Genomic DNA, 14,180 nt, shown 5'->3' with positions numbered 1-14,180 from the left:
GGACGGATCGAGAGTGCCGTGTGCAAATAGGAGTAACAGGACGCCGCCGGACATTGGACGCGACCGTGAACTTTGGACCGAGAAAGAAGGTGCCACATCTCGGCAGCAGTGCGGCACACAAACATGCCACGTGCATCACCAGAATCAGCGGGACCGCCGAATCAGGCTGGACGGCGGCGGGAAGCTGTGCGTGAAGGACAAGAGGGTCAAACAGGAGCCATGGACTTTTGACCCGGTGTGAAGAGTTTCGGCGGGCCGTGCGCAGGGCGCAGACAGCGGGATCAGTCAGTGAAAAGCTATCATTCAGTCGAGATCAGTCAGTCGAGAGCATCAGTCGAGTACAATCATCAAGAGTTAAGACAAGCAGTCGAACGAACACCAAGCAAGCAAACTACGAGAGAACCACACCAGGGCGAGTGGTCGGAAGCAGCGGCGTGGGAGCCTACAAGGAGCAAGATTGTCATGTCGAGACGTTCGGGATTGAGATTACTAGGAATCTCCGAACTGAGACACAGGTGGCTGAGGTCTAAGGAGGCACCACACGGCTAAGTCAAGGCATCTGTTCTTTCCTGCCAACGAAGTCCTGGCGTTACGCCTGGAGGGTCTACTAGACTTAGAGCAGTGAAAGATGGCGACTTGAATTCGTGAGCTCGGGGGTATGCCTGTCAAGGACTGCGCGGACGTATCCCGTCGTGAGCCCAGTGCGCCAAGTGGAGTTGAGCAAGTCCTGGCGCGATCAGCTAGAAAGGAGAGATGTCCCGGAGCGGCGCGACAGAGCTCCGAGAGTCACGAGACAGAAGGGAGAGGAGTCCCGGAGCGGCGCAACAGAACTCCGAGAGGAGCGAGCCAGAAGGGAGAGAAGTCCCGGAGCGGCGCAACAGAACCCCGAGAGTAGCGAGCTAGAAGGGAGAGAAGTCCCGGATCGGCATATGCCCACGAACCCAGCACAGAAGTCAAGACGTACAGCCACCCTGTCAGGAGCAGCTCGCAGGACACCGCCACCAGCAAGCAGGACACCAGAACGCAACAGCCGCGCAAGGAAAATCGATCCCGCAGGAACGGCACGGACAGTACGCGAAAGGGTGAGGCTAGGGTGGAACGCTCGTTTACACGCGAGGCAGCTTTTTGGCGTTCCGCCTTGACTGTCCGCACGATCTGAGCGGAAGCCCTGTGGGACCATCCGGGACAGAGCAAGGGACAGGCGGTCGGGTATCGAGAGGAGTGACCCTGGAGAGCTCGTCAGTATGTTCACCCTAGTCTGAGAACGGTGACGCTTCCCTAAGCCCGCACGGCTGACCCCATAGCGAGTCTGAATCGTGGCCGAGAAGTCACAGAGCCAAACGCGTCAGGAGCAAGTAGCGGTCAAGGATCTTCAGGGAGCGACAAAACTGGAACACCGTGCCAACGAGCCGAGCGAACATCGAGACAACCCATACCGTTGGAGACAGCGAGACAAGCAAATTATAAATCCGACTGCAGTTATACCCGCAATAAAATATACAGAATGGGAAAGAAGTAGACTTACCGCTTTAAGAAGGACTTCGCCCAGGTCGCACAGAGACTTAATGTCCCCCTGGACGGCAGATTAGAGGACACGAGGAGGACATTGTCGGAGTATTACTTCGAGACAGAGAACGACCCACAACTTGCCGAAATCTGGGCTGAGTTGGAAGCCATGTATTACGACAGAACCGGCCCGAGTATCACGCTAATTAACGCCTAGTAGCAAGCTTGCAACTTGCAAAGGGAGGCGCACAGGAGGGAGTCAAGCCAGGACAGGAAGACAACGGTGCTGACCTCTAGACCCAGCCAGTCGGATTATGCAAGGGTCGCTAAACAAGTCCGCGAGTGGTCATTCAGGTTCAACGGGGCGGATAAACCGTTCGAGTTCCTGGAACAAGTAAAATGGTCCGCAAACACCTACGACTTAGACCTAGACATGATCCCCCGAGCGATGCCGGAGTTGCTGAAAGGAAGGGCGTTGAAGTGGTTTATCGCCAACAATAAACAATGGAAAACCTTGGCAGAGTTCATTGAGAGCTTCCATCTTTACTTGCTGCCGAGAGATTTCTTCACCTCTTTTGCCTCGATTCGGTGGTATCCCTTCGCCAAGCCTTAAGTTAAAAGGATTTCGCCTTGCCATGCTAACTAATACATCTTTAATTATTGGTATGGAAAATATCTGTCTTTAATCACCTTCTCATTTGATGATCAATAATCCACGACAATTCTCCATTACATTATTACAAACCGGTGCATTCCATGGTAAACAGCTATGTCTAAAAATTTTCTGATCCAGTAACTTATCTAGCTGACTTTTACCTCTTGGCCTTATTTGGGGTTTAACCGCGTTTGTGAAAGACAAGTTATATCTTTCATTATGAAATACCTTAGGGTATTTTTTACAAATCCTTTGTAGCTCCTTAAGGGGATCGTCCCGTGTTGAATCCGTTTTTCGAACTTTTTAAAAACTTTTTTTTCAATGAACGGTTTATCGATAATTTTGACCATATTCGGGTTATGTTTATGTACATTACATTTTGTAAATAAAAATATCAGTATTCCGGGTAAACAGGTAAGCCGACTTGAAAAAATGAATAGCATTTTAATCTGTGAGTGGCTATGGCAAGAAGTAAGAATTTTGAAGAATAAAAAATAAAGTTTTTAAAGAACTTTATGTAAAATTCTAAGAAAGAGCCTTTATTTCCTATAATTTTGTCAAACGATACGCAAAGCTTACGTATAAATGGCTCTCTGAAATGATCATATCTACCTCTAGTTGATTGAATTTTCGTCTTGTACTTGTACTGGAATAAAAATACCTCTCTTTGTTCCTGCTTCTATTGTATAAACCTCAATTGGTCTGTATTAAACGAACGATCGTTTGCCCTATCCCGGTCAGCTTCTTAAAGAACTGGTGAAATTAGAACAGTGACATCCTTTATCTTCTCTCATCCTCCAAGTTCTTAAACATTGTTAAAAACTCTTCCCCTAAAATTTCTTGAGAATTTGTAATAGTTTTAATGTCCATTTTTTCATATATTGTCGTTGTGCCGATTCGGGTCGAATAAAAGAGAAGGTGGATCCCATTTCAATTAGTATTTCTATTGTGTTTTGGAGCAATTCTGATGCTCAAATAAAGCAGGGTTGTGTAACCGTTTCTAGCCCCTAGTCCTGTGGGTTGTGCAAGGCTAACTGTGACACATTTTCATAATCTCCTTGGAAATTATGAAGGTGTCTACAAGTTAATGGTCTGCTTCGTTCCCTATCCAAATTATTGATCTAATTATATGATCGTTATGAAATGTTCGAGTTTTTTGACTGCCTGAAATTGTTTGAATTATTAGATTATCCGAATAACTGAACTCTGGGTTTGCTATTGTTTTAACCCTTTCTCGGCTCTGCTATCCGTAGTTCCATTTGAAATTTCTATTTTGATAATTGCGGTATTGTCTTGAATAGTTAAAAGTCTTTCACTGATTGAAATTATCTGCTCTGAACAATTTCCCCATTATCAGATACGGAAATCCAAAACCCACTCATCTATGCATGTTTGTCATTGCAAACGGTATTGGAAACGGCGGTTTGGCATTTCCTCTGAGCCGAAGCTGTGGCCAGGTGGCTACGGTTCTGTTGTCGGCTTTACCTGCTTCTGCTTCGGAACAACTTTAATTTCTTTGCCCTGTGTCTCAGCCAGCCCCTGACACTTTGGTTCCAGTCGTTCCGTCGAGAGTACGCAAGTTCTTCTCCCAGCAAGCTATTTCATATGCCTTTGCTTATTTGGCACTCCCATGTTCCTGGGGGGATCGCTATGAATCCCTTGAAAGCTGATACATAGGCTTTTAGGGCCACCTCCTCATCTGCTCTGCGGCCTCTCCTTATTAATTCGGGATGAGTTCAACCAGTCTATTACCCTAATAGACCTTTGTGGTCTCAGCCAGTTAACTTTCAATAGATTTTCGGAGTTTTACCGAGATAGAAATAACAGACCTTCTGTTCAGTTTAGCTTTCAGAATGAATCGTTATTTTATGATTGTCTTTCAATGCTTAGCGCATTTACTTAAATCTGTTGACCTAGCCGAATGGCTTTGATGTACCGGAGCGGATACAGTAGTAAGACTTGGTTCTCAGTTAGCCCCCCATGTTAATGATTATTTGCCATTCTCTATTGCCAACAAAGTATTTGGGCAGCTATTCTTGTTGTGCGGATACCGTAAGGGGTAAGTGCTGAGGAGGAAAGTTTGACTGGCCGTTTTAATTATGCGGCTGCAGTAGGGGTTTCGGTGGGGAAGGACCGAAGGTAAATGCAAAGGAGGAAACTCGTGCTAGGTTTACATTGGTACAATACACAATCTGTCCCAAAATTCCATTTGTTTTATTCTGCAATGTTTTCCTTTACCATTTCTCTTTTCTTTTTTGCAAAACGCTCCAAAATTTTAAACTAAAAACAACAAAAGTATAGGATAATATACAGACGAATTTACGCAATAAAATTTTAAATTAAATATCCTCTTTATTTATTAACTACATGAAAAATAGTTTTCTTTACACTTACTTAATAATTATACTTAAATTCCATGCGAAACAAATACTGAACATTAACCTGCGCAACATCATATACTATGTACTCATTGTACAATAATGATGAATCCAAATTTGTATCAGTAACTGCTTTGCCTATTGGTATTTCAACACCATCATTTCTAAAATAGCTTTCACTGGGATCTGGCATTGTGCGCCCATGGCCAAAGCAGCTATGTTTATCCTTTGGTAATTTTTTGACGTATTTTGCTGATGTGCATTCCATCATGTCACCCAAAACTACTTCAGAAAGAAGCATTAGCCCAGTTGTGTTATCTTGATTTGTGCAACAATAATTTGCTGATTTTGACACCATATCAGCAAAATAAATAACTTTGCCAAACATATAGCCCGATGGTGGCGCTTCTGGAGGGGCAATTTCTAAGCCGTGCGACAAAATACCAACAAAATTGGTTAAACGAGATCCATGCCATAATAATTTTCTGTTATGTAGCTTCTTAAATGGTTTGTAACGCCTTGCTTCTCCTTGACGAGCTACTTTGAACACATCTATAATCCGTAAAGCATACGAACTATGTGTAGCAGCATGAGTGTTTTTAACATATTGGCTTAGAATGGTAAACTCTTCACTTTTCTTATCCAGTGGGTATAATTGAGCCTTTAGCTGTTCATAATGATGATCTACTGGATTAATATTATTAGTGGCATCTTCGCTTTTAATTAAGCTGTAAGCAACTTCGATCTCTGACAATGAATCAAGCATTTGGCGCAAGTCTTGGACTTGATTGTGTGTTTGAATTAATATTGGAGATTGAACTCAAGAGTTATGTGGAACTAGCGTATAAAATCTATTTGTAGTATCAATAAGTTTTGAATTAGTGGTTCCTGTTTCTATTAATTTAAAAATTTCATTTATCACGCTATACGCAGCTTTTATCTGATGGACACTAAGCTTTCCCAACGGCATTTTATCCATATCAATATGAAACTCCATCAATGTTCTTTTCAAAGAATCAACATCAAACATCAGCATTATTAAATTTTGCGAAGAAGGGTCTAACTTAGAATTAATAAAAAGTGTGCTATTTCTTAACAACTTTTGGTCATCATCATATTGAATTTCTATTGGGTAAATACAACCAGCAATGTTAACAAAACTGTGTCGTTTATCGAATTCATTCCCAGTTTTGTCAGCATAAACTTCCTTAAATTTTTTTTTGGCAGAGTCACTTGTGTCAAACTCCTCAATCTTTGAGCTTCCAAAACTAGTCCCAATTCGTCCCCATGATCGGAAAATCCAATATCTGAAATTTGTAATAAGTATAAGTTTATTATATTATAAATATTATGAAACCTAAGACTAGAGATAGCACTATAGTCGAGTGTCATAACCCTTTACACAGGTAAGCAATATCACTTATTGCATAATGGTCCGATATATTCTACTTTTGGAATGGAATATGAAATTAACTAGACACTCAAGAATATTTTTAAAAATTAAAACATAACTTTGGAAATTTTTGGGAATTGAAAATTTTTTCCAGATTAACCAAAACATTCCAGGTACAATTTTTATTCTAGCCCCTAGCATTGTTATTTTGTGGGTGTTTAGTGAGTAGTAAAGAGTAGTAATTAAACGGTATGTACATTTAATAACATCCGTACCATTTTTGTTTTTCCGTGTTAGTATTCCAGCAGAAAGAAAATAGCGATATTATTCTAAGGCACTTGTCGTGGTTTATTTGGAATGGTACAGTATATAGGTACTCAATAATGACACGAATAATAAAAAAAATGTATAAAGTGTATTTGTATAGTGGATCGTATTACATTTACGTCACAGAAGTTGATATCAGAACATTTGTTTGTTGAAGGTGCTATATTTTTACCTCGTTAAGAGATGTGTTTGGTTGATTTCAGAAGTTTTTATTTTATATTTAAACAAATCATCTTTGAAAGGCGTACACATTTCATAATACCTTACTAATGAAATGTAGCTTTAGTAGTAAATAAGTTACTGGTGTTAAAATGCGTTTGTTAATTAATAACTTGGACAAGGGTATTTTTACAAGAATGTGTCGTAGGCCAAAAGTTGAGGATTTTTAAGGGCCATTTTTATGGAAATCGTAAAAGCCGTTTTTGAGAAATCAGAAAAAAGGCTAAGAAATAATCAAATTTAAATAAAAACAAAAGTTTGGATCATCATTTTTGCGTTTTACTTTTGAACAGAACATCCAGGGGTAATTAACCCCACCGGCCCCAACAGATCCAATTTGCCAAACTTAAACTTTTACATTTTCACCACTTTTTCTCCCAAGCCGATTGATTTCTTTTAAGTCTTGGTATGCAATTCTTTGAGTTTTTACAATACCTTTCGATTGATGTATCACTTTAAACAATTGATCGATACTGTAGATTTTCATTTCTTCGTGTGTATATTTTAGTCGACTTCGCACACCCTCCTGGTGCGCTTCGTCACCACGTGGCCTGCCGTCCACTGTGATACGTTTTGTTAATAGTTATTGCAAAATAATTTTGGAATGTTTTATACAACAGAGAGATACATTTCGCGGTGGTATTATTAGCTGCTGCGGTTGCTGTATGTTTGTCTGCTGACAACTGATGCAGAGCTCATACAGCCAGAAATGACCAGAAACTGATGACATATGTCCTAGATCAAGGTTTTCCTTTTTGAATGTTGCCTTAAAGGCTGGCTGACGATTCAACTTTCTCTCAAGAGACAAGAATCTTCGATAAGTTTGCTGGTAGGACTCTACCAAGAGATCTAGATTGAGCTTGGTAGGCAGCCGAACAGAATTATTACCAGCTGGCAAACGAACGAAATGTGCTTCACAGTCCAATTCTTCCTTCGTAGTGCATATTGTATAGTATAATTGGCCCAGCACAGCTTTTCACTTCCCAAAATCGTCGAAGAAGATCATCAAACCGATCGAAGCTATTCTCTCTACTAGCGATACATAAGTATTGAGACGATTTTAAGGACGAGCTGTTAGAAAGGCCATTACCTCCAGAAACAACCCACCCCAGTCGCGTCTTTTTAATTAGAGGTAGTCCAGGTGGGAGCTTGATTTTGCCAACGCACAGCTCTAAAAAGGCCTGGCTGCGATTAAAAGGTCCCAGCGGATTGACCTTAAACCCTTGCTGTGTATCCGGAAGTTCGGGACTGAATCGTAATATTAACCGAGTGATAATCAGTCACAAAACTGGTAGCTCCGATTCCAGTTACAGATGCTGAAGATTTTATCTTTTTGAAGCTGGTTTTCGAATCGGGACATTATTTAATGGAGTTGGGTGCCCGAATTGAATAGAGCTCGACAGAGAACGAAAAAGCCGGAACGGTTTTTTATTAAAACGCTGGTCGTTGCTAAGCGCACAATAGCATTACTGAAATCCTGTGCAATAAGAGCAGTCGAAGTGGAAAGAAGTGCCGAGAGAGTGAGGCAGAGGGAAATGCTTCTTGAAACTGTGCTCCCTCTTGTGAAGATAAGGAAGCTTAGTTTCCTAGATGAAGCAGGGTGTGGTGCTTAGATCCGCATGCACCACAATTACTACAATGGCATTGCCTGATTTGATGACCAACCTTAAGACAATTTATGCCAATACGGAGCCGTTTCGCTTTATTAAGCCTATTCGCAGGAGAGAGGGTTTTAAAATTACGAGAATAGAAATGGAGTGACCCGCATCATAGAATTCGAGGCAACAAAGGCGTTTTGCTATGGCTAAACTAGTACACTCCAACGTCCTCCATCGCTGAACCAGAAATTGTGCTATTGACTCTCACGCAGAAACTAAGTTACCGAAGAGCAACTTCCCACTTTGCCTGACTTGTTGATCGAAACTTTGAAATAAGACCTTGACAATGATGAATCCTGCGATTTGTTTCGTCGTGCCCAGTTCTTTTAGAGCGCGCATATGAGCGTTGAATTTATCTGACATCTCCCGAAGTGTCGAGACGGAAGAGTGGCTACACCGACTTTAGTCCTCTCAGGCATGATCGTAGATGATGCAGCATTTTTATGTTGGTAAGGTAAGGATGACTATCTTTGATCGTGATAAACATAGAATAAAATCAATGCAGAACGCTATAGTCGAGTGCCTCGACTATAAGATACCCGTTACTCAGCTTGAGGGAGAAAACTAAAAATAGATATATATAAGCAACAAAGAAAGCTACCGGGTATTTTTGTACATGTTTGAGGGCGTTAGAGTGGCAAACATGTTCTAGAAAAAAAAATGTCTAGCATGACAATTATGGCCACCACAATTTTGGCACATTTTTTGGTCAATCGATAGGTATTTATGAGACAAATACATTTCAGTAAAAATTGTTGTTCTATTATAAAAACTGTAGGCGCTACAGATTTTTGCGGATTGTGGGCATTAAACTTGCGCCTCGCTGAAACAAACTTGCGCTGCACAGGAACCCCAGGAATATGCATGCCAAGCGTTCATACGGACAAACGGATAGAAGGACATGGCTATATCGACTCGGCTAGTTATCCTGATCAAGAATACGTATACTTTATGAGGTCGGGAACGCTTTCTTCTACCTGTTACATACTTTCCGACGAATCTAGTATACACTTTTTCTTTACGATTAACGGGTAAAATCAGGCAAATTTCATAAACTCCACCGAATTTCGGAAGCTGAAATGGAGGCAGTAATTTTTACCTATTTCGAGGCTCACGCTGTTGGGGGCCGAAAACTTCGTCAGCAAAAGTTGGGTGAGAAATAAGCTGTACGGCACGCATTAAAGTTTCGATACGAACCGAAAAATTCATAATTACGAAAATGCCATCAAATTTTTCACGCAAATCACTTTCAATTTCCTCAAAATCCAATTACTTGAGCTCACCGAGAACCGTTATAATGATTCTTCTTCTATCAGCTCCAACCTCACGTGAAGACCGGACTCGTCGCATAAATTTAACGCCGCACTTCAGACGAAATCCAATGAAAGCTCCACCATAATAATTAAAGCAGCTGTATTGTGCTTAAAGAATATCACCTTGTTTTCATCAGCGGTAATATCTCAAAAAGTACGCGTTGTTGTTGAAATCATAAAAACAACAGCAAACCCAGTAGACGGAATGCCCGAAATTCGGTTTCAGCGAGAAGAAGAGCAAAGCAAACGAGGGAACAACAGCCCGTTACTTGACTATGTATGCTCCTATGTATAACAAATTTTGTGCCTTATATGCAAATTTTTGCAGTTACTAACTGCGCTATTTATAGCGCTCACTGCAATTAAGGCTTTCTCATTTGTTGCTTCGCCAATGCACCGCAGTAGCAAAAACGAACCAGTTTTTAAATCGATTTATATGTTTTGCACTTAGTATTATTTATGTACAAATAACATTGGCGTCACCAATGTTGAACTAAAAAGCTTTTTTTATTAGTTATTGCAAGTTATTGATTAACAATTTAGAGAGTACAGCAGGCGAGACAAGGTTGCGTTTAAGAAATTAGAATTCGTACTAATTTTACAAAGGGAGTGCGTTTACAAAAAGAATGCAAGTACACAGAAATGAGAAAGCTAGATAGAAATATATACCTTTCGCGATTTAATTAATATAAGAAATCGAATTAAGACGTTAATTAGCTGCTGCGGCTGCGTGACCCGACAGGCACAGTTACATCATACTGCTCTAAATAAAAGAATTGTCTTTTTAATGAACTAAGAATAAAATTTTCTTGATGTAGTAATAATTCTTGCAGACCATCAACAAAGCCATGGACTGATAAAAGTGTCGGAAAAAGGGAATCAGTGGAAAATCAGTTCGAAATATAAGGGAGATCGAAATCACCCAAAGCAATTAAGAGATTCATAGATTATTAAGTCAGATACTGGTGGAATATAAAGAGAAGATAAAAAATGGGTTGCATATAACTTTTTACACTAAAAAATTCAGTTCCACTCTGAGAGTTTATTGTTTCATATATTAGACTTGAGGTAACGGCAATGAGCACCCCAGCCCTGCTACGGGGAGAGCGGTCGATTCTATAAATAGGAAAGTTGCTTGACAGAACTTTTGAGTCTTACATCTCCAGTTTCAACAAAGTTTCAGTAAACACGAGTAAATCTTCGTTTAAAGACGATAAGTCAGCAAAAAGCTTAGGCAGCTTTATATTAGGTCCCATTTCATTTGATAAGCCGAGAATAAACTTCTCCGTTGAAGGCTTATTATAAGTTCTCCTTCTGTTGCGAATCATTTCTTTAATGACGAATTCATCATTAGGCCAAAAATGTTTTGAACTTATCTCATTAAAAACTTCAGAAGAAGCAGCTAATTCAAAAAAAGATATCCTGCCAAAATGTTTCCGTTAGACTAACACGAAATTATTATCCTCTAAATTTGCCACGATGTACATCAAATTTTTGTTTCGCGTTCTATGTAATAACTATAATAAACTTTATCATTTAATTTGCATTTCAACATCTATCCCAGTATTAAAAACTAATATTTTAACTCATTTGCTTAATTCTTAGTTATGCTTTATATTTTCATTTGTGTTCCGTCTCTATTTGTTTTATGTATGTATCTTCCTCGCGAACTCGCATTTTTTGCCCAAATTAATAAAAGGGCCCCGCGCGTAACAAGCACGTGCTTGGTGACGTTGCCACTTGTTTGTACTGTTCGAAGTGCATCAACGTCCATATATATATAAGGAAATTTGAATTATTTAACTGTGATGTTTTGAGATAGGAATCCTTGGTGTACAAATTGCAAAACATCTGCAAATCTGGTTTCGGCGGTTAAACGAGTCACAAATAATTGCTTTGCATATGGAACAACTGGGAGTCTTTTTCTTCCCCCACCAGCAATCTAACATCGTTCGTCTAGTTTTCTTGACCAGGCACTCCTAAAGACCTAACATCTCCTGTAGCCACTGAAAGCTCCGTAGACCCCTCAGGCTGACTAGCGGAACCTGGGACTCCCTCAGAGCTTTCGGTTCTATGGGTACTGCTAGCAGTGAAGTACCAAGTGTGGTTGCCGGTACAGGCAGAATAAATATACTACTACGAATACTACTACAGAGTTAAAAGGAGCGTTCATTTTGCGTTTAGGTGACCCAACAAACATTTTTTGGTCGGAGAAGCACGTTATCTTCAATTTTGCCATCGGCAGAACAAACTTGTTGATCCTTCCCGACAAACACCTTTATGACTTGTGAGGAGTTGAATACCTCCACACAAATCCCAGCAGCAGATGGCCGGCCGCTCCCCAGGTACGCGGCGAATTCGCGTAGTGGCGGCGCGGCGAAGAGCAATGGGAAAGCGAGAGAGTTTGGAGATCGAGGACGGAGAACGAGAGAGTTTGGAGATCGAGGACGGAGAACGTGAGAGTTTGGAGACAGTGAGAGTTTGGAGAACGTGGGAGTTTGGAGAGCGTGAGAGTTTGGAGACAAGGGAGTTTGGAGAGCAAGAGGGTTCGGAGAGCAAGAGGGTTCGGAGACCAAGAGAGTTTGGAGACCAAGAATGGAGAAAGAGAGAGAGCGGAGACTTGGCGGGCGGATCGAGAGTGCCGTGTGCAAATAGGAGTAACAGGACGCCGCCGGACATTGGACGCGGCCGTGAACTTTGGACCATGAAAGAAGGTGACACATCTCGGCAGCGGTGCGGTACACAAACATGCCACGTGCATCACCAGAATCAGCGGGACGGCAGAATCAGGCTGGAGGCGGCGGGAAGCTGTGCGTGAAGAACAAGAGGGTCAAACAGGAGCCATGGACTTTTGACCCAATGTGAAGAGTTTCGGCGGGCCGTGCGCAGGGCGCAGACAGCGGGATCAGTCAGTGAAAAGCTATCATTCAGTCGAGATCAGTCAGTCGAGAGCATCAGTCGAGTACAATCATCAAGAGTTAAGACAAGCAGTCGAACGAACACCAACCAAGCAAACTACGAGGGAACCACACCAGGGCGAGTGGTCTGATTGTCACGACGAGACGTTCGGGATTGGGATTACTAGGAATCTCCGAACTGAGACACAGGTGGCTGAGGTCTAAGGAGGCACCACACGGCTAAGTCAAGGCATCTGTTCTTTCCTGCCAACGAAGTCCTGGCGTTACGCCTGGAGGGTCTACTAGACTTAGAGCAGTGAAAGATGGCGACTTGAAATCGTGAGCTCGGGGGTAAGCCTGTCGAGCCCCAGTGTACCTCGCCCAAGCACTGCGCGGACGTATCCCGTCGTGAGCCCAGTGCGCCAAGTGGAGTTGAGCAAGTCCTGGCGCGATCAGCTAGAAAGGAGAGAAGTCCCGGAGCGGCGCGACAGAGCCCCGAGAGTCACGAGCCAAAAGGGAGAGAAGTCCCGGAGCGGCGCAACAGAACCCCGAGAGTAGCGATCCAGAAGGGAGAGAAGTCCCGGAGCGGCGCAACAGAACCCCGAGAGTAGCGAGCCAGAAGGGAGAGAAGTCTCGGAGCGGCGCGACAGAGCCCCGAGAGTCACGAGCCAGAAGGTAGAGAAGTCCCGGATCGGCGTATGCCCACGAACCCAGCACAGAAGTCAAGACGTACAGCCACCCTGTCAGGAGCAGCTCGCACACCGCCACCAGCAAGCAGGACACCACACCGCAACAGCCGCGCAAGGCGAATCGAGCCCGCAGGAACGGCACGGACAGTATGCGAAAGGGTGAGGCTAGGGTGGAACGTTCGTTTACACGAGGCGCAGAAGCGAAGTGAAGAGCGAGGCAGCTTCCTGGCTCGTCAGTCTGTTCACCCTAGTCTGAGAACGGTGACGTGACCCTAAGCCCGCACGGCTAACCCCATAGCGAGTCTAAATCGTGGCCGAGCAGTCACCGAGCCAATCGCGTCAGGAGCAATCAGCGGTTAAGGATCTTCAAGGAGCGACAAAACGGGAACACCGTGTCAACGAGGCGAGCGAACATCGAGACAACCCACACCGTCGGAGACAGCGAGACAAGCAAATTATAAATCCGACTGCAGTTATACCCACAATAAACCCACTCCTATCCCGTGAATTCTGTGCTTTTTCAATGAACTACTGGGCGGTCACGTTTATATAAATTTGGTAGGACGAACACACACAGCTAGCCGCACAAATACAGTAGCGAACAGAAAGCAAATAATTCAGTTCGGTGCAGTGGCGTCCATAACAAGTACTAAGTTGTCAAATTGAAATGGAGTTGTTTTATTATGCCATTTAGTTATACACATGAGTTGAGGGAGATTCTCAGCTATCCACCTTTTTCATAAGCTATCCTTACGGGCTTAAGCGATCCTCCTTTTCTTCCCTATTCAAATAGCTGCATCCGGTGGGTGTGGGATTTGCGTGATCACATTTGCATATGCCTCGATAGTCAAAGACCCTCTATTGGATGCCAGTAAAAGCCGAATTCTTTTTGCACGCATTACCATATATAGATATTGTTAAGATCTCAGCAATTCGGTGCCCGAAAAATAGTTTAAACTTTCTTGTTTTCAAAAAAACCACTGCAGTACGATTTTGGAATCAAAGAAAGGCAGTTTTCAGTTCTTATATTGGAACATAAAAGAATTTCTTCAAAGCTAAACACCTCTTTCCCACGGCAAAGGTAAAATCAACTTTAGTTGGACTAAGAAGACACAAATAGGCAACAGGTGCAAAGCGGCCTGGCT

The 14,180-nt window shown here is 42.6% G+C and overlaps 1 protein-coding gene across 5 annotated transcripts in view; it reads right to left on the bottom strand.

Annotated features, from left to right (window-relative positions):
• The window catches only part of LOC108025564 (poly [ADP-ribose] polymerase), a 109,487-nt gene that overhangs the window by 38,664 nt on the left and 56,643 nt on the right, over window positions 1-14,180 (bottom strand). For 2 of the 5 annotated variants that reach the window (XM_050886201.1, XM_044092596.2), the window contains one exon: window positions 4,494-5,846. The exons of the other annotated variants lie outside the window; for them this stretch is intronic. In XM_050886201.1, coding sequence (XP_050742158.1) covers window positions 5,360-5,846 — 487 coding nt within the window. In that variant the 3' untranslated portion in view covers window positions 4,494-5,359. Of the gene's footprint in view, window positions 1-4,493; window positions 5,847-14,180 lie in introns of those variants that run through there. 5 annotated transcript variants of the gene reach the window in all.

The sequence above is a fragment of the Drosophila biarmipes genome, chromosome 3L, assembly GCF_025231255.1.
Source record: "Drosophila biarmipes strain raj3 chromosome 3L, RU_DBia_V1.1, whole genome shotgun sequence".
In the NCBI taxonomy this organism is placed as follows: Eukaryota; Metazoa; Arthropoda; class Insecta; order Diptera; family Drosophilidae; genus Drosophila; species Drosophila biarmipes.
Note: the sequence above shows the minus strand (reverse complement) of the source record. Positions and strands in the feature narration are given on the sequence as shown.